This window comes from Melanostigma gelatinosum, assembly GCF_949748355.1.
Source record: "Melanostigma gelatinosum genome assembly, chromosome: 22".
Classification (NCBI taxonomy): Eukaryota; Metazoa; Chordata; class Actinopteri; order Perciformes; family Zoarcidae; genus Melanostigma; species Melanostigma gelatinosum.
Genome location: NC_136655.1, coordinates 14,964,733 through 14,984,722, shown reverse-complemented (window position 1 = coordinate 14,984,722; position 19,990 = coordinate 14,964,733). Strand labels below are relative to the sequence as shown.

Sequence of the window (19,990 nt, the reverse complement as noted above, 5' to 3'; positions counted from 1 at the left end):
TCCATTGGCTGCTTCTGGCCTTCTAATGAAATGTCAGATGTCACCCATGACTGCCATTACGGAGGTTCTCTCGTGACCATAAACACTGGAGAACCATTTTTATTTTATTTATTCTATTCTGTATTCTTATCAGACAATGAGAAAAACACTTCTATATATTTACTGGTCATTACATTCTTTTTTATTTGTAGTTAAAATAAAAATAATACAAATATATACTATTTGGGCTTGTGATTTCTGCTCACGAATAACATCAGCATGGGCATGCAATGATCATAAGGCAAAATTTAATTAAGATTGATGATATATCATACACACAATACATCTTAATCACACTTTCACTGTTTTCTGTAGAGCCGGTCTGGTGGACTCTGCTTTCTGCAGATTAACCAACTAATTTAGGGGGGAAACTGCACCATGGGTCCCTTTCGACCACTCGTCTTGCCTTCTTTAAACACATCCACATACCCAGTGTTCATCATGTACCCAGAGTATATCTTTTTCACATTATCTTGCCTGTCCACCATGAGCTTACACTGTAAGCCTTACAGTGACAAGCGACATAGGCTACAGCAGACCATTCTTACATAAACCCTTCGAGGTAGTATGCAACAACAATGCATGTAACTGAATTTAAAAGCACGAATATAAATCAATGCTTGATATGCGTAGCCCTGGGTCACTGGCTATGCTATGATTATGTGACCTTCTGTGTGGTATGGCCTGTCCTTCATCTGTGTGTTTTTGACTGCTCCCCTCTCCGCATCCTCTCTGCTCCTCCTCTGTTTGTTTCCCCCCCTACACACAGCCTCTTGTTTCCCACAATGCTCTGCGAACATCACCACCAAGATGGCGGACGCTATGGAGGAATATGAGAAAGAAGCTGGCTGCGTCCCTATTCTCCATCCCGAGGTAAAGTATATGGACTTCACTCCTTCGCACGGACACATAAACATACACAAAACGCATTACGCCGGTCGGTGTATGGGTGGCTGTGGGTTTTTGTCGTGCTTTTTTCAGAAACGCCGATGCCCCCTGCAGGACCAACGGTGGGGGGTGGCAGGAAGCTAACGATGCTAACGGTGCTAACGCTAGCCCTCCTCCTCCCACTGCATTGCAAGGAAATGCTCGGCAGATGTTCCTGTTAATTTCAACGTTATGCTAGGTGGTGCTTTATGTGGCAGCGACGCCGTGCAGTCAGTAAACGAGTTTGTAAACTGTGTGCTTAAGTCTGTAATGGAAAAAAGTAACGTTAATGCTTACTCCTTGCAGTCGTACGACGTTAGCTTGTACCTGTTACGTTAGGTTAGCGGAGCTGGTAGTGGTAGCTCTGGTAGAGCTGCGGTGAGGTAAATTGGGGTAAAGTGTACATGGAAACATCAACCTGTGGTGTCCAGACGGCAATCATAATAACTTTACATATACAGCCACGATTGAAAAATAAAATCACACGTTTTCTTGTTGACGATAATCGTGTCTTAGTATGGGATATTGTTGTCACTGCCAGCTAGCTAACCCAACGTTACAGGTTCCTCTCGGAAGGGATTTACAGTAACCTAACAACATCTGCCAAGTTGTCATTTAACGTTAGCTAGCATTCGTCGTTTCTATCATAATACTGTTGCGCATCGTTGTGCTAGGAATACGGTTCATGATAAACAAATTAGTTTCAAGGAACAATAAAGGATAATGTCGAAGTCATTTTCTTTCTAACAATGACTCAAGAAAGAAATCACATTGCAGCTGAAAACTATTCATTTCAACATTGTTAGCTCATGACACCTAGCTAACAGGAAGTTGTAAACCTAATTGAGCCTAAGTTACCTATCTTTATTAGTTTTTACTACACGTAATTTAAGTTCCATGTGACTTAAATGATGATAGAGCCACATAGTTTCCAGAATGTCACCATTCTGTTCATCGCGATCCAATGGCGTCACCTCTTATTTATTATAAATCATGTAGTGCTGTACTTTGCTACAGAGCAGCAGCAGGGCCGAGATCCTTCTTGTGGCACGCGTCAGTCTGTGGCACGCAGCGTCACACAGCGTCCCTCTCTGTCACTCAGCGTCCCTCTCTGTCAGTTCAGCGGAAAGATTCAGCTGTGGCACGCGAGCATAGTTCGGCAATTGTCAAGAAGCTGCGGAGCTGAGGGGGCGGAGCCACATTTCCTGAGACATTTCCTGAGAACACCCGTTGTTGTTACAACAGATCAACTTCCATAAATCAGTTTTATGATTTTAGTTGAGTCACAGGAGCCCCCTGTTCTCTGTATGCATCCTTAGAGTAAGTACGTTGTACTTTTTTGTTTCTCATTCATTTTATTTCAGTATGATTTTGCTGCTTATGCAACAAAATGGAACATAATACACTTTCCAAATTATTACTTTTATAGTCACTTACAACAATCGGCTAAAATAATGAAAATAAATCATCCGTTTTAGAATCATTTAAAAGTATATATTAAAATTAAGACATAAAATGTCCAATCCAAAAATACATGTTTGAAAATATCTTCACTCTTCCTCTGCTTATATGTATATGTATGTCAGTAGGACATATGTTAACTGTTAACAGTTTACAGCATACTTAAATAAATATAAATAAATACAAAACACACGCACACTTTGTACACACACTGCAGCAATTCTTTTGCAGGAATATGAGCATATTTTCCCCCTCTGGCAAAATACAACACGTCTCATGCCTTATTTTATTTTACCAGTTGGTGGCGGTAATGCGCCAATTCGTTTGCCAACCGCCAGTACACCAAAAGGGAGGAGAAGAAGAAGCTTTCCCGTGCCTGTGTTGTTGTGCTCATGAGCGACAGCGCTACGTACCCCGTTGTAATAATACTATGAGTGAGGAGCGGAGGACCCAGTCCTGCTGCCAGGACGGAGTCATCAGAGTAGTGTAAAAAAAGTATTTCAATCGGCGCAGGGGGACAGAGGGTTACGCAGAGTGACAGAGCGTGAAGCAGTGTGACGGAGCGTGAAGCAGTGTGACGGAGCGTGAAGCAAGGTGACGGAGCGGGACGCAGGGTGACCGAGCGTGACTGAGCGTGACGGAGCGTGACGGAGCGTGACTGAGCGTGCCGCAGAGTGACAGAGCGTGACCCAGTGTGCCAGATATTTGATGTTGATGGTTAATTTGCAACCAAGTTGTATACATCATGTATTTACTTGTTATTTGTATGTAATAGAAAAGTGAGCATGTGTAGTTCATGAAGCAATAAATAATGACAATTGAAAAATATAGAGAGATGTTTGGTTCATTCTTTTCAAACACTAAGCCTAATTTACCTGAGTCATTGATTTAATTGTCACACTTACATCCTGAATTGACTGGTGAAACAGAAGAAGTTAAAGGCCAAGATGAGAAGATATAATGTTGGTCAAATACTGTGGTCCAAATTCAATTTATTCAGTTTCATTGGCATTGAGATATAGAAAGTTTGACTCTAGAATATTCAAACAATTCCGAATCTCACAAGACAAGAGCAAAAACAAGATGAATGTGTTCTCCTTTCTTCGTTGCTGTCATGTTAACTGTCTTGTGACCGCTAAGATTGATCTCTGGAGCTGTAGGTGGATGCAGACTGTCAGAAGTGTTACTATTTTGAAAATGTATCACTGATTGTGTTACTATGGTAACTGAAGCAAGGTCCACTGGAGGCTGTTTAATAATAGAGTGCAGTGATGAGATTAACGTGTTATACATTCATAATATCAGCAATTTCCTGCCACGTTTTTAATATTTTGTGATCCTATATTGAACGTAATTTTCTTTTCTTTCTCGGAACTGAATCACGCCGCTCGTAGATGAAAAGCAATACGTGTTTGGGATCGTGTTATAAAACGTGTTAAAGGGAACGATCTACGTGGATAACCTGTGGATACGTATAGTAGGTCGAAGTAATCAGCATACTTTTAGGAGAAAGGAAGTTGATTGACTGACTTGTACGAAGGAAATGGATCAATAAAACACGTATTGCTTTTCATCTACGAGCGGTTATTAAACAGCCTCCAGTGGACCTTGCTTCAGTTACCATAGTAACACAATCAGTGATACATTTTCAAAATAGTAACACTTCTGACAGTCTGCATCCACCTACAGCTCCAGAGATCAATCTTAGCGGTCACAAGACAGTTAACATGACAGCAACGAAGAAAGGAGAACACATTCATCTTGTTTTTGCTCTTGTCTTGTGAGATTCGGAATTGTTTGAATATTCTAGAGTCAAACTTTCTATATCTCAATGCCAATGAAACTGAATAAATTGAATTTGGACCACAGTATTTGACCAACATTATATCTTCTCATCTTGGCCTTTAACTTCTTCTGTTTCACCAGTCAATTCAGGATTTAAGTGTGACAATTAAATCAATGACTCAGGTAAATTAGGCTTAGTGTTTGAAAAGAATGAACCAAACATCTCTCTATATTTTTCAATTGTCATTATTTATTGCTTCATGAACTACACATGCTCACTTTTCTATTACATACAAATAACAAGTAAATACATGATGTATACAACTTGGTTGCAAATTAACCATCAACATCAAATATCTGGCACCCTGGGTCACGCTCTGTCACTCTGCGTCACGCTCAGTCACGCTCCGTCACGCTCAGTCACGCTCAGTCACGCTCAGTCACGCTCCGTCACCGTCACGCTCCGTCACGCTCGGTCACCCTGCGTCCCGCTCCGTCACCTTGCTTCACGCTCCGTCACACTGCTTCACGCTCCGTCACACTGCTTCACGCTCTGTCACTCTGCGTAACCCTCTGTCCCCCTGCGCCGATTGAAATACTTTTTTTACACTACTCTGATGACTCCGTCCTGGCAGCAGGACTGGGTCCTCCGCTCCTCACTCATAGTATTATTACAACGGGGTACGTAGCGCTGTCGCTCATGAGCACAACAACACAGGCACGGGAAAGCTTCTTCTTCTCCTCCCTTTTGGTGTACTGGCGGTTGGCAAACGAATTGGCGCATTACCGCCACCAACTGGTAAAATAAAATAAGGCATGAGACGTGTTGTATTTTGCCAGAGGGGGGAAATATGCTCATATTCCTGCAAAAGAATTGCTGCAGTGTGTGTACAAAGTGTGCGTGTGTTTTGTATTTATTTATATTTATTTAAGTATGCTGTAAACTGTTAACAGTTAACATATGTCCTACTGACATACATATACATATAAGCAGAGGAAGAGTGAAGATATTTTCAAACATGTATTTTTGGATTGGACATTTTATGTCTTAATTTTAATATATACTTTTAAATGATTCTAAAACGGATGATTTATTTTCTTTATTTTAGCCGATTGTTGTAAGTGACTATAAAAGTAATAATTTGGAAAGTGTATTATGTTCCATTTTGTTGCATAAGCAGCAAAATCATACTGAAATAAAATGAATGAGAAACAAAAAAGTACAACGTACTTACTCTAAGGATGCATACAGAGAACAGGGGGCTCCTGTGACTCAACTAAAATCATAAAACTGATTTATGGAAGTTGATCTGTCGTAACAACAACGGGTGTTCTCAGGAAATGTCTCAGGAAATGTGGCTCCGCCCCCTCAGCTCCGCAGCTTCTTGACAATTGCCGAACTATGCTCGCGTGCCACAGCTGAATCTTTCCGCTGAACTGACAGAGAGGGACGCTGAGTGACAGAGAGGGACGCTGAGTGACAGAGAGGGACGCTGTGTGACGCTGCGTGCCACAGACTGACGCTGAGTGACGCAGAGGTGCCAGTGCCACAAGAAGGATCTCGCTGTCTCTCCAGAGCAGTATGCATCAATACATGGTTCTGGATAGAGCTAGGTTTAGCTAGGTTTTGCATATGGAACGCAGACTGATTATCATTTGTTATTATCTGCGCTTTGCAGGTGAACTAAAAACCAGTAAGAGCTCATATTGCATACATCAGTATGCCTCAATGATAGTTGGCGTAATGTTCTCTCAGCGGTCCGGTTTTGCTTGTTGGTTTGCAGCCAGTAGGTTAAGTGGGTTACTTTACCTTGAGGCCTGGTCAGTATCTCTTAATCCTGGCAGTGCACAGTTCAAATGATTCATATATTTAATGTCCAGTGTGTCCTGAAAGTGCTGACGGATAAGTTCATATCGCTATTTTGGCTGGTAGTCCAAACGGTTTAATCAAATAACTGAATGTAAAAGTCCCGCTCACACATTATGTAATTATGTATGAACCGGTAATGTGGAGTGGTAATGATGCTACATCTTAAGCAGTCAAATTGCCACGAATAGATTTGCCTCCAATGCGGTACTGGCTCTCAGTTCATACGTGACCCCACAATGGGGAAAATGTGGTCCATGAGGGCTGCTTTTGTGAAGGCCCATACTGTATGTTAATTTGGTGTTTATGTCAAGTTTGGTTTGCACAAAGGAAGGAGAATCAGACTGTGGAAGACAGTAGTTTGTAAGGTTATTCTACATTTCTTTATCTTACTAAACTAAAACTAAATACATATACAAGACCATAACTGTGCCTTGTCTAACACATCAGCGTGGAAAGTGTTGGTGCAGAGGGTGCTGCAACACCCCTTTTTTCTTTCTGTAGGCCTTTTGTTTAACTGCAATTGAAAATATAAATGTATGTATTATTTGAACAATATCCTCGCTGGTCTCCTGTATGATATGGTTGCATCTTCACTGTCCTGCGTTATTATAAACTATAGTAACATAGTTATGGGTCATCCATACTCTGCCTCACTCCTCCTTCCTCTCCTCGCAGTTGTCATGCATCAGCTCCGCGTTGTGTATATGTTGGTGTTCAATTTAGCTTTTCTAAAATCAGGGGCTTCAAATTTTCATGGGGGAGGGTCCCCAAAAACCCCCTCTCCCCATACCCCAATGGCTGCATGGCACCGAAGCCCTCTAAAAACCCGGCTGGCTGTTCAAATTAAAGCAATAAACATGAATGTCACGCAGCATGTAGTATTTAGACTGATTTCATCTCAGCACAGACTTCCAGTGTCCCTGACCCAAAGTTGCCGCAACCTCCAGTGTCTTTAAAATCTTGTGGCTGCACATACACCTGTCGTATTGAAAGAACACGTCTGACGGTGGTAGCTTCGTCATAGATTGAGGTTTTTTTGCCTATGCATGCTCGGCTTAAAGTTGCTCCTTTTTTCAGCAGGGTGCTGCTGGAAATCTGGGTCATCGGGTAGATTGTAGTGAGAGCAGAGTTAGGCTGAATGCATGAGGCACCTGAATTTAGAGCATCAGAAGTTTTTTGTTTTTTTCTTTGAACGAGTACAGCATTCCAACGCATTTTCAGCAGGAAATGCTTTTTCTAGTTACACTATTTCTTCCGTCCCCCCCATTACAAATTTACATATTTTTTTGGGGGCAATTTTTGCCCCCACTGATTGAAATCCAGGGCATTTTCAAAAAATTGGGGGAACTTTTTGAAACTTGTGAAGTAACATTTAACCTTTGTTCAAAATAATAAATATACTTATTTAGGCTGACAGTATATGAGCAATTGTCATCAAATGGCATTAAGACTATTAGGCAGTAGTCTACAGATTCAAAGTGTTTTCTTTAACAAAAAACAAACATAAATCAGACAATCATATTCAATTTTATTCTTATTTCTTTGTGGTTATTTATCGTTACATTTTTTAAACAACTATTAACAATTGTTAAGTCAACGATGCCTTGATTACATATAAATCAGTCATTGTATGGAATTATTGAGGAAGATATTTTTGTAGCACCTCAAATATTGTGATATTACCCATTTTTGTCCTGAACTTATGCATTAGTCATTGTGTGGAATTTTTGAGAATTTTTTTTATAGCACCTTAAAAATCAAAAAAATGTGCCATTTGAAGGTACAAATTCAGTTCAGAGTTTTTACTTAGTAAAATATCTTAATTGACTGTCAGTCAGGTATTATTCATTTCCAGCAACCCTCAAATCAAAGAATAAAGACACTTGATGTGTATTTTCCCGTTAACTCACGAGATGCAGGTAGCGTGTGTTATACTTAGGGGTGTAACGGATCACAAACCTCACGGTTCAGGAGTCACGGTTCGGATTATTTTTCGGATCAACAAAGAAAAGGGGAGGAGACAAATATTACTTTGCTCTCCATTTATTAATTAAAGAACTTTGGGCTATAGTCTTACATGAAAACAAAAATATTGAAGATGTCCAATTTGAAACAAAACAAAATAAATAAATAAAAATAATACATTCAAGAATTCTGTTAAGTTGAAGTGCAACATGAGGTATATTGATATCCTCATCCTTTCATCAATATTGAAAGAAAGAAACAGCCAGTGAGCTAGCTTCCACTGTTTACACTGAACTGAACTGCTCAGCAACAACTTGGGTCTATGTTTACTTCCTGTCAGGTTATGCCATTCAAATACACAATGTTTACCATTACTGTGACATTATTTTCAAAAAGATGAGAATATCTCCATTGTCTGGGGAGAGGGTAGACCTTTCTGTGGTGACTGGAATATTATTGGGCCTGTCTAGCTTCCACTCTGATACTTCTGTCAGCACCTGCCCCAGGTGTGTGTGTGTGTGTGTGTGTGTGTGTGACTCTCACAGAGGGGGCGTGTCTACAGCACCGGACTAAGAATCACTCCGCCGTGGTGAAAGCAGTCTCCACAGTCTTGTCCTTCTCATAGAGGCCTGGAACAGCTTCACACTGAAGTGGCTGCGTGAGTGGATTTCGTAGCGTGGCTCAAGCATTTTAACCAGATTTAGAAATCCTTTGTTTTCTACACCGGAGTGTCCCCCGTCGCTGACAGACGGGATGGTGTCTCTTCATATGTGTGGACATGCCGATGTTTTGCCGTTGTCGCATGTCTTTCTCTTTAAATAACGCCTACATACCGTAACGGTTTCGTCCACCACCCTCATCCGTCATTATACAGGGAAGACAAAATGTTCCCAAACTTGCGACTTAAATGACGCCGCGGCTTCTGACGTTCCTCCGCTCGCCATGACTTCACCGTTAAATGCTTCTGACCTGCTCGGTACACGTGAATACACTACTGCTTCATATCTGTTCACTGACACTCTGCAGTCTGCATTGATATTCGGGGACTTGTTACTTGAAAAGGAACAGCAGCAGTAGAACTGTATTACACACTGATGATTACACTGTAAAAAAGAAAAGAATAAAGATACTCTATTGATCCGCGGTTCACGAGTGATCCGAACCGTGAGGGGTGATCCGAACGGATCACGGATCGATCCGTGATCCGTGACACCACTAGTTATACTTAATGCGAATATAATTAATTTAATCTAATTTCCGTTATGCAATATTTATACTTTGTTGGCATCTTATTCTGAAAACCGGATGTTTGTCTGAAAAACCGGATGTTGTCTCACGTTAATCTTTCCGTTAACTTTCAAAGTCCTTCGCTCGCTCCCGATCTGCGCCGTTTGAATGCGTTTACCGTGAATTTCAGCATATAGGTCCACTAACATGTAAGTGTCTGCTGAGTTGACCGCAGTCAGTAGGTCTGATTAAGAAGCGCTCCGTTTTTTAAATTTGTTTAGAAAGTTCGGGGGCATTGTTTGCCCCTCCTAGTGATATCGGGCAAAATGATATTTCGTAGGGGCATTTTTGCCCTTTGCTCTCGTGTATTTCTGACGCTGCTTGAGGTATTGAATTAGTCCCTCGTAATGGCTCTCATTTCAGATCAAATCTGATGTTGAGCTACGGCCACAGCCAGCAAGAACACAATAACAGGGCGCAGAACACAATAACAATCTCGGCAAAGTAGTCATTACAGATGCAGTGATAAACTATTATAATTATTTTGTATCTTTGTGTATGTGTTCCTGATTTTAAAGTAGATTCCAAACTGTGAATTGGTCACCCGTATTTGACTGATGATCCTACTGTAAACCAATGAAGATAGATGGATAGATGGATAGGTACTTTATTCATTAAACATGCATTTTGGCGAAATGGTGCTGTGCAACATTTTTGGCTCGAGACACGTGATAGGGTGCCATATGTCCCACTGACCAGCTCCATTGACGAGAGCCAAGCCTGCTGCCTCACCGGACAGATGAGGCTCCAACCTAAAATCAATGGTTGGTGTGAAATGGAACATATTTTGAGGATGTCATTGCTGCTGTTGTCTTTGTTTTTTTGCATCACCGGGAGGCAGGTGTATAATCCAGAGGCGAAAACCGCTCATTGCCACTGTATTATTCTGACGCCATTTATAATAATCAGTATTTTTAACAGTTCAAATATGAGGAAATTGTGAATGTTGTCACATAATTCTAGCTAACATTCCCTTTCATTTTCTCAGAAACTTGACAGTAAAATGCTTTGTGTTTGCCCCTCACAGTTTAAATATCCTGGAGCTCGTTAAGCGCCTCAATATTTTAGCAGAGAACACAGTGTCGTCTGCAGATTTGATTTTGTTACACTCTTTGTGTATAGAGTTTTGTTGTGTGATCTTACTGTGGACATACTGACATTGCTGCATCAGGGCGACCATCTGAGCTTTGATGTCATAATATTTGTTGAACCAAGGTTTCACATTTTCGTATTCTTTCAAATCTTGGCTTCTGCATTGGTGGTTGTAATTGTGGTCCATCTTGGCTGATTCTTCGGCTTTGAATGTTACATATTTGTCCCTCGTCCTTTTTTCCTCTCTGAGATTGTCCGTCAGCTCCTGAACACAACCTTCCAGAGAGAGGTTATGTCAAGGCATTGTTCTCCTCCAGCCTTTTTCCACGCTTCTCTTCCAGGTGGTGTTGCCTCGTGATATACTGCAGGAGGTCCTGAGCCTTCTGCTCCAGCACATTATTTGTTTGTTGTTGTTCTTGTACAGACCTACATTTTTCCTCGAAGGCTATTTGTTTTTAGAGTTTAATTGCGGAGGCCATTTGATGGGATTTGTTTAGATCACTAGCTGCTCTCGTATGTGTGTGTGAGTGGCACGTCGCTTCAACAGCCTACATGTAGCGATGAACAACATCTCCAGGCTGCTAAGAAGCTCCTGTTTCCTGCTGTGTGCTCCAGATCACGTGCTGGATTAGCCAGTTCCTGATAACTGATGACCACACTGATATTGGATTGCTACCCGGTATCAGCTGATACCCAAAGCCCAGGTATCGCTAATGGTATCAGGACTAAAAAAAGACAGATTGGTGCATCCTGTGGTGGAAAATATTCCTATACCCGCTTTGCGTGAGTCTTTTACTGCTGAAATAAATAATACCGAATACCAGGTTGTCTTTTAAGTATTTATTCTCTACACAGAGAAAGTTCAATCATCACAACATAATGCGTACAGTCTCAGGGAGGAAGAACCAAGAAAAAAGTGAATGTACTTTCTTTATACAGAATGAGCAAAGACGGGGGCCGATGGCCAATGTTAGACATTTTGGTCTCAGACTTTTGGTTTCAGACCAGCCACCGGCCACGGCCAGCAACCAAAAGAAGCGGTCCAAAGGCCTTGGTGGTGGATCATTCTCATACAACACAGTTAGTTATCTTTGTGAACAGGCAAGGGAGACTTCTTCTCTTTCAAGAGACACGGTGAAGTTCAACAAAGTTCAGAGCAAAATTACCTATGCATGAATACAATATACTGAGTACAAATATATACTATGTAAAAAAGTACCATTACAATCCCTAGTCTGGAGAAATACACATCAATAGTGTTACAAATGCCATCAGCTTTTTAGATTGTCGTAAGGAAATGAACAGAGAGCGTTGGGCTGCTGTAACTGAAGTCAAAGGTTATCTCCATGGAAGGTTGAGATGGAGAAAGTGGTTGAACAGCTGTTGTCTGAGGGTTTAGAGCCAGGACGTCTGTCCTGTCCCTGGAAATATATGGGAAACCGTTTCCTCTCAATTGAATATCCAGATGAAGAACACATTTTTCCTGTTTGTCAATCTGCCGAAGGAAAAAGGCTCGGCACAGTCCCGATCATACTGGAGGTACTCTCACTTTTCTCTGGCAGCCAATCTAGTCTGAATAGCACATGGGGTAGTTGAAACAGATCGCATGGATTTGCAAATGACCAAAACTTGGCTCTGAGAAGTAGGAACGCTTGCTGGCAGCTTTGACGACTTAAAAAAAACAGGAATTAAAAATATGCGGTGGTCACCTTCATATCCCCGCCTATACACCCTCCTCCTCGGTCTTATTTACTCTCCGAAATAAAATCCCTCGTCTTAGCCTCTGTTGCTCTCCCCTGTAGTAGCACAGCAACATTGATGCTTTTCTCCTCCTTACAACTGATGATTTGTAATGCTTTGGATCTCGGAATTAAAACTCATTTTGCTGTTCATGTAAATGCAACGTTGGTTAACTGCACCAGAGAATGTGAAGAGGATGGAGAAATATGACCGGTTCTATTTATTTGACTTGTTGGGGCAAATGTAGAGTTATCATTTGGCGGTGGTTTTGAGGTCTGACATTATCACATCACTTCACTGTGTGTATATCCAGAGATGACATAAAATGTTGGTTAGGTGGTTTATTTAAAGCCACGAGGAAACTGTATTTCTGGTGTGTGTTGCTTCTGTAATTTCACATAATTTCTTGCAAAAACAGGGTATTGAGACAGAGACTCCAAATACCTTCTGTGAATGTATTTTTAGTTCATGTTAATATACAACTAGCACCAAGTAAAAACCAAAATCACTGTTATTCCAGAAAGTCAGAATGGCAAAGGGCCGTGTGGGAGCTCTGTTTACCTCACGCAGCCCTTGTTTCCGGATGTTGGAGGCTAATTACGGTTGTCCGTGATGTTGCTATGGAGGCTAATTGAATGCGAGTTGCACAGTCGCCACATCTGTGTGACAGATTAGATCTTCAACAGGACCCGACAAGCCCGTCTTTGTTTTTGTCCCGCAGCCTTTATTTCCCTCTCTTAATACAGCAGTCATTTATTGGAATGAATGCGGAAGTGTCATCTTTGAGCGGGGCCATCACCAGGGGCTCAATCTAGTAGTTCAGTCAAGCATCTTGCACAACAATGTTATTTTGCTCTCTGAATAATTCTTACTGACTAAAATTTTGATGGCCCTGAGCGCATCGGAGCACTCTTGTTTCTTTATTGTTTCCAGTTGAATCCCATTCATAGATGTTTTTCACAGACATTTTGACTTGTCATAGCAGAAGAATCACAGGTGGAACTAATAACATTAACGATGGCTCAATTGAAGCAATCACTGCTGTGCAATTCTGCAATTAATAATGGAATTATACCTGTGACGACAAGTCACCACGGACGTGTGCACCAAGCGGCTATCTCTGGTGCTGAAAACTCACAGTTGATCAAATATCCACTTGAGGCTGGTCAGCCAGGAGGCTGTTAAAACAGCCTGGTACAAAAACAGTTTGGGTCTCTACAGCTAATATTCCCGTTCGTGACAACTGAACGGGTAGTGAAGCTGTGAAAGTCCAGTCAATACAGCCGTCATTGTTTGAAGTTCAAAGTCTTTGGTGGTATCTTGTAACTCACCGTAGCTCCACCCAGCTGGTCATGTGTAGACTCTGCTGCTGTGGGCACAGCCACTGATTGTATCTTATTTGGTGGACAAGGCCAAGAAAATATAGGCTCAAAAGATGCAGTGTCTGAAGAATTAAAGCACCTACAGAGGTTTTCCAATTTAGCAACCCAGTGTTGACATTTTTAGCATTTAATGTTTTTAGGATTGAAGGGATTGCATTGAACTTCATATCCTATCAAACCCTTGTCACAATTGAACAGTGTTAGGGCTGTCACAATAACAGCAATGTTGAAAAAACCTGCGCAATTGAAGCGCCAACCACATGGGATGGCAAGCAACCGCTACATTCACTTAGTTTATTTCTTTATTTCTATGCAATGGGAGCGAGACGCTGTGCATCTGTTCGGCGCTGAGCGCTGCATCTTAGGTGTTTGTTTTTTTCTGATTGCAGAGAGTTGAAAAATGTTCAAGTTTGGGGAAAACGCTGCACTCGTCACTGTCACTTTTCTCTCAGCTGTACAATCACGATGTAGGCTACAAATGCTGAACAACATGACATTCCCAAAACATCCATTTAAAATGCTTAAAATTCAGCCGAAATATATTTTCTGTTCTCAAATAACACATAGGGTTCAAACAAGAACCAACACAAAAAGTATATAACACACACCTGCAACCACATCCCACATGCCAGAGCATTCTTGTGTATTCCAACATCACGCTCATGATCTAATAAAGCAGCACAACCTTAACAACTTGTCTTTATCTCTGTGTTTCTATCTCTTGTCCTCCTTTTCAGGAAATCAAACCCCAGAGTAATTTCAACCACGGCTACAGTGAGAATGTCAGCCGTAAAAACCATGTGGACGACTACAGCACCTGGGACATTGTCAAAGCCACACAGTGAGTGGAGCTTATGGATATGTATAATATAAGCGCTGTTGTCTCACGACGACATCAAGATAAGTTTTGCGCTCTTTCGGTCATGTGGTCAGACTTTGATGCAACCTCAGAAAATGATGAATGAATTTGTTTGGTTTCGTCATAACTTTTGAGTATGACCAATATTTGATTAAAAAAATGTGGGTCCACATGCTATACATGCTGAACTATTTACAATTTTACAACATCCACTTTCTGTCTCATGTCCTCTCCTCTCTGCTTTATGTAAAAAGCCTGCAGTTCAGTCCGAAGATTTTATCACGTGACTTGGTCTCAGCCAAGTTGATCATGGCTTTCCAGTTGCGCTGAGAATCGCAGAATTGAATGTTTTTTACAGGATCTGTCTAGTTCAAACGGTTTATTGTGAGGCATGTAGAATAAAGTGATTTCGATATTTTTAGGTTTTCTGTGTTTCACCCTCTGTTCGTCTGGAGACTTTAATCCCTCTGCGCTCCTCTTCCTCAGGTACGGCATCTTCGAGCGCTGCAGGGAGCTGGTGGAGGCGGGCTTCGATGTTCGGCAGCCAGACAAAGAAAACGTAACACTCCTTCACTGGGCCGCCATCAACAACAGGATCGATTTGGTCAAGTGAGTCAAGTCACGTTTTGCACGGAGTTGGTGGTGGCACAGTACCAGAGAGGTTAGAGACTTGGATGGTTGTTGAGTCCAAATCCCAAGCTGGCTGGAGATATGCGGTTGTCAGTTCACAAGTGTGAGTTGAAATATGAAGCAAAAAATGACAGGTAAAAGAAGTGTGCTCAGCCAGCATACCCTAAATATAAGTTACATGTGGGAGCTGCTTTTCTCCTACTTTTCTCTTTTTTTTGGACACAATTTTCTCTGCTTGGGCAGCTTTTCCTGTGTACTTTGTTGTTGTTTAACAACCCGTTTCCACTGAGCCCTTTACCCCCATCAGAGGAAAATTGAGGCTCTATTTCTAAACACACTAACATTTGAACTAGCTTGATTCAGGTCGCTCAGTGAAGACAAGGTTAGCGCACATTTAGCAATGAACTGGCTGTAGTTGCAAATGTATTAAGGTGTGGAAGACAGCATAAATGTTCCCCTCTGTAAATACTAATTACTTCTTAAAATAGGTGATGTTACAGGAATTCAAGGGTCATAATTAGTATCGAGCTCAGTCAATGCAGTCCTGCCTTTCATCAAGACAACAGGATAGTGTGGAACTCCCAACATGTATTCTAATTTCAAATTGAGTAATAAAAGTTCAGTAGGCAACTTCACTTTTTGTCACATTTGCTCTGTCACAATATCCTGACAGTAGTACCGTACATGAGACAGATCATTTGTGAAGAAATCTGCCTCCATTTAGTGCTGCTAACAGCATTATCAAGACTCCACAGAGGAAAAACAACCAATCAGAGCCGTACTGTCATTATTTTCTCAACTAATCAGCAAATTGTCTACAAAATTGTAAAAATGGAAGAAAAAAGCCTAGAAATACTCATTAGTATCAGATTAGTTTCAGCGCCACTCGTGTTCCCCACTTTTCATGACAGCTGCAGTGCAACTTTGTACTTGTTTTGCAGAAACCAGTTTTGGCTTGGTGTTGCCTACTGTGTATAGTTTGTATGGGCTCCAGGTCCTAGTATTTTGTCAGAAGATAAGCAAACAATCTTATCCGTTGTGGTTTTTAAACCAGTTATGCAGCCCACACCTATATTAGATTACCTAAATGAGATTCTCGGGAGAATTAATGCGGTATGAAGTTCCACCTGACATTTGTGTTTGCAGGTACTACATATCAAAGGGAGGCATAGTGGACCAGCTGGGAGGAGACCTCAACTCCACACCTCTGCACTGGGCCACCAGGTGACACACACTCACTGTAGATAACACATCTGCCATTTGGTGGACATGTGGAATCCACGGAGCCCTTATTTATTATTATTTCAAATGTAATTCATGCCTTCATACAATGTTTCCTTTCATTCCTTCAAATTGATGTCACTAATCGTTCTAACGGAAAGCAACTGAATCTAAGAAACACCTTTGTTAGCTTCCCGATTGTGGTCGGCAGAACATTTTAAAGTTATTATTTATTTTACTTTGCAGAGAAGACAGTTTCGCCAACTTCCTGTGTCTCATTCTAAATCCCTCCTACAAGCACACATTTATGACTCAGCTTCACTGAGGGTCTTATTCCTTTTTGTAATGCTCACTCAGTCATAATGTAACGGCTGAGAAGGGACAGGGCTCGCCAACATCTCTCCCAAGCAGACAGTGGGGGGCATGAAGCACTCCTCGTCTTGAATTATTGATAGATTTGACACACGGGGATCCACAGCATCGACGCCACACACACTCAGGAGCCGTGTATCTCCCTCCACCACCTGGTCTCCACCCGGCGGTGACCTTTAAAAGCCCCCAGCCTCCTCTCGTCTGTGTGACCACAGCTGTTTAGACACATGTTGGAAGCACCGGGTGTTTTGTCTGCTCACATTTACACGCAGCAAATAAGTGAAAATCCTAGAACACAGTTCTCACTTGAAATAAATCTGACTTTGCATTTTTTTACCAGTCATTATTGTCCTGCAGGGAGAGGTTTACCTTGCAGACAAGGTTTGTAATAAAAATACATTTTGAAAACTCAATATGCTATATGCGATAAAAGTATCTTAACAAATCACCCGCTACACCACAGAGACAAACATCAAGCGATAAGAGCAGGGAGTCAGTCTCTCGATGTCGCGGCAGCATATGAGGCTCCATCATTTCACGTGCAAATAAGGCAGTTTAACAGCAGCAGTAAATGAGACCCTGATATTTTGACTGTTGAGTTTAAGCCTGGCCACTCACTCAGCATCTTAATGTGTAATCACGTGGAAATTGCTTTGGCCTTCTTCACCCCAAACCCCAGGAGAAAGACGGGAGTTATTTGTTCCTGTGTGTCACTGGCTATTTGCACGCTCCTGTTCATTTTAAAATATGTTATTCTTAGAGTAGCGAGTTGTCGGAATAAGAAGTGTCCTTTTGTTTTGCACTCATCTCCTCCCAGACAAGGCCATCTATCCATGGTGGTGCAGCTCATGAAGTACGGCGCCGACCCGTCTTTGATCGACGGTGAGGGCTGCAGCTGCGGGCACCTGGCCGCGCAGTTCGGCCACACCTCCATCGTGGCCTACCTCATCGCCAAAGGACAGGTAGGAAACGTTAACACTGCGGCTCATTCGTCATGCACAGAATGGTGCTTTTCACAGCAGCAAAGGTGCTTGTGTGACGGGGGATCTTTAGGAGGTTTACTGCAGTCCACCAGGTTGTTCTTAAAGACAGAGATAGATGTTGCTGTGATAGCAAAGGTCTGTTTTGAAATAAATTGGCACCAGTCCTCTCCAGTAGGGGGAGCCCTATTGCTTCTCTTTTCCACCTCTCACTGCTTCAGTTTTTTGATTGCATCTTTCCTCTGTATCAGGATGTGGACATGATGGATCAGAACGGCATGACTCCTCTGATGTGGGCAGCTTACAGGACACACAGGTTCGTACGTGTGTAATTTGTGCGTGTTGGTGCTACAGCTCGGTGATTCATTTCAAGCTCAAACCTCTTAACACACCAACAGTTACCACCATACCACCCGAAAGCTCGAGCATGTTTCTGCTGACTGCAGCCACATGCACAACTTGCTCATGCATAAATTTCCAAACACAGAAACAAAGTCAGCTTCATCTGAATATTCCCTGATCAGCCTTTTTTGTCTGGCCTTCATTTAAAAATGTACTTCTTGACCCATTAGCTGCAAAAATAATTCGTATGAAAACGAATGAGGTAATGATTAAGAGCTTCTGTAAATGATGATGTAATAAATTAAATCCGATGCAAGCTAATTTCAATGGATCCTTTTCGAATGACATTGAAGGCTTTCTAGTAGTTGAATTGTGCTGCTGTTTCAAGCTAAATGGCAACAAAAATAATCTGGTTCCAGCTTCTTAAATGTGCTTAAATGTGATGCTTTTTTGTCATACTTGATAGTAAACTGAATATCTTTGGGTTCAAAGGCCACCGTAATTCTCTGACACGCTTGTGAAACAGCGGCAGTAGTAGTAGTAGTAGTACCGGTAGTGTTATTGGTGTCATTATGGTTAGGATAAAAAAGGAGGCTGAGCAGAGGGGTGCTCAGTTGTTTGCAATCTGCAACCACGCAACTACATGGCACCAAATTCTACACACTGTCCCTTAAAACCGATGGAGTTTGGTTCTAAAGTGTTGGATATGAGCCAGATTCAAATCCTTAACTTTTCCAGCTGTCCTATTTTTTGTGATCACCTTCCCGTTATCTTTGTCCATCTTAGTCCTTGTGACGAGCCGGCTTGTTTGACTGGATTTTCCCCCCTTGTGTAACAGCGTGGATCCCACCCGGCTGCTACTGACCTTCAACGTCTCTGTCAACCTGGGCGACAAATATCACAAGAACACGGCGCTGCATTGGGCCGTGCTGGCCGGCAACACCACCGTCATCAGCCTGCTGCTGGACGCCAACGCTAACGTCGACGCACAGAACATCAAGGTACCGCCTTCATCCCACTGTCTGCGTGTGCCTGTACTGCCGTATTATTTGGATTTATCCAGAGGTTTTTGGAATGGTGGATTTGTATAGACCTTTCTTGTGTGTTTGTTTTTAGGGCGAAACGCCGCTAGATCTCGCCAAGCAAAGGAAGAACGTTTGGATGATCAATCACTTACAGGAAGCGCGACAAGCCAAAGGCTACGACAGCCCATCCTACCTGAAAAGACTGAAGATGGACAAGGTACACATTCAGACACACAAACACACATGCCCAAATACGTTACAGTATATGTCAAAAGAGACGGGACCGGCAGGCATAGTAGAAGAAACATCAAGCAATTTGAACCACAGACAGAATCCTTTTCAGTCGGGTCACATGAACCATCTGATCTCTGCTGTAAAGACACGCACACCTTTGTGTCCCGGTCTCCGTTCAGACGGACATGCTCAGACCAGCCTGTCCACACTGAAGTGTTGCACTGCAGCAGCAGCACAGCATGTCTGGGGTTGTGATTAGCTTTTAGTCGAAAGCTGGCCTCCGATCAGACAGTCTGACAGGGAGGAGATGACTCTTAAATGACGGGTTATGTCTGATATTACAACTACCGGAAAATACAGCGACAACTTTTATAGCGTCCAGTCACCACAGTGGGTGACTTGACATGCATCCTGATAAATAACCTCTTCTACTCAAGCTTTGAACTTTGAACACTCAGAATATTTCTATGTTAATTTAGTTTTCAGAAATATTAAAGATCGTGGATGCATAAACTTGTTGCTAATTAAAACAGTTTTTAACTCTTGTTGTCTTTCCACTTGTCTGCTGGGATGTTATCAGTTAATGAAGGTAACTTTTAGAATGAGACTGTAAGTTAGCATGTAGAAACATGACTAGCATTGCTGCCCATCTGAGGTTTGCCTCACCTTTAGTCCAGATCCCTCGTGTCAGGCCCAGTGCTGTAGTGAGTACAGCTTTACAGGCCGTGTCTAGATTTGTAGAATACATCTAACTTGTTTGGTTTGCTGTTTACCTTTCT

General features: G+C 42.0%; 1 protein-coding gene across 1 annotated transcript in view; it reads left to right on the top strand.

The window, feature by feature from the left end:
- The first annotated feature begins 843 nt into the window (after positions 1-843).
- zdhhc17 (zDHHC palmitoyltransferase 17) overlaps positions 844-19,990 on the top strand; it is a 29,721-nt gene continuing 10,574 nt past the window's right edge. Inside the window, exons 1-8 of the mRNA XM_079294505.1 lie at positions 844-912; positions 14,286-14,389; positions 14,894-15,016; positions 16,184-16,261; positions 17,448-17,592; positions 17,862-17,926; positions 18,791-18,953; positions 19,069-19,194. Coding sequence (XP_079150631.1) covers positions 850-912; positions 14,286-14,389; positions 14,894-15,016; positions 16,184-16,261; positions 17,448-17,592; positions 17,862-17,926; positions 18,791-18,953; positions 19,069-19,194 — 867 coding nt within the window. The 5' untranslated portion in view covers positions 844-849. The remainder of the gene's footprint in view (positions 913-14,285; positions 14,390-14,893; positions 15,017-16,183; positions 16,262-17,447; positions 17,593-17,861; positions 17,927-18,790; positions 18,954-19,068; positions 19,195-19,990) is intronic.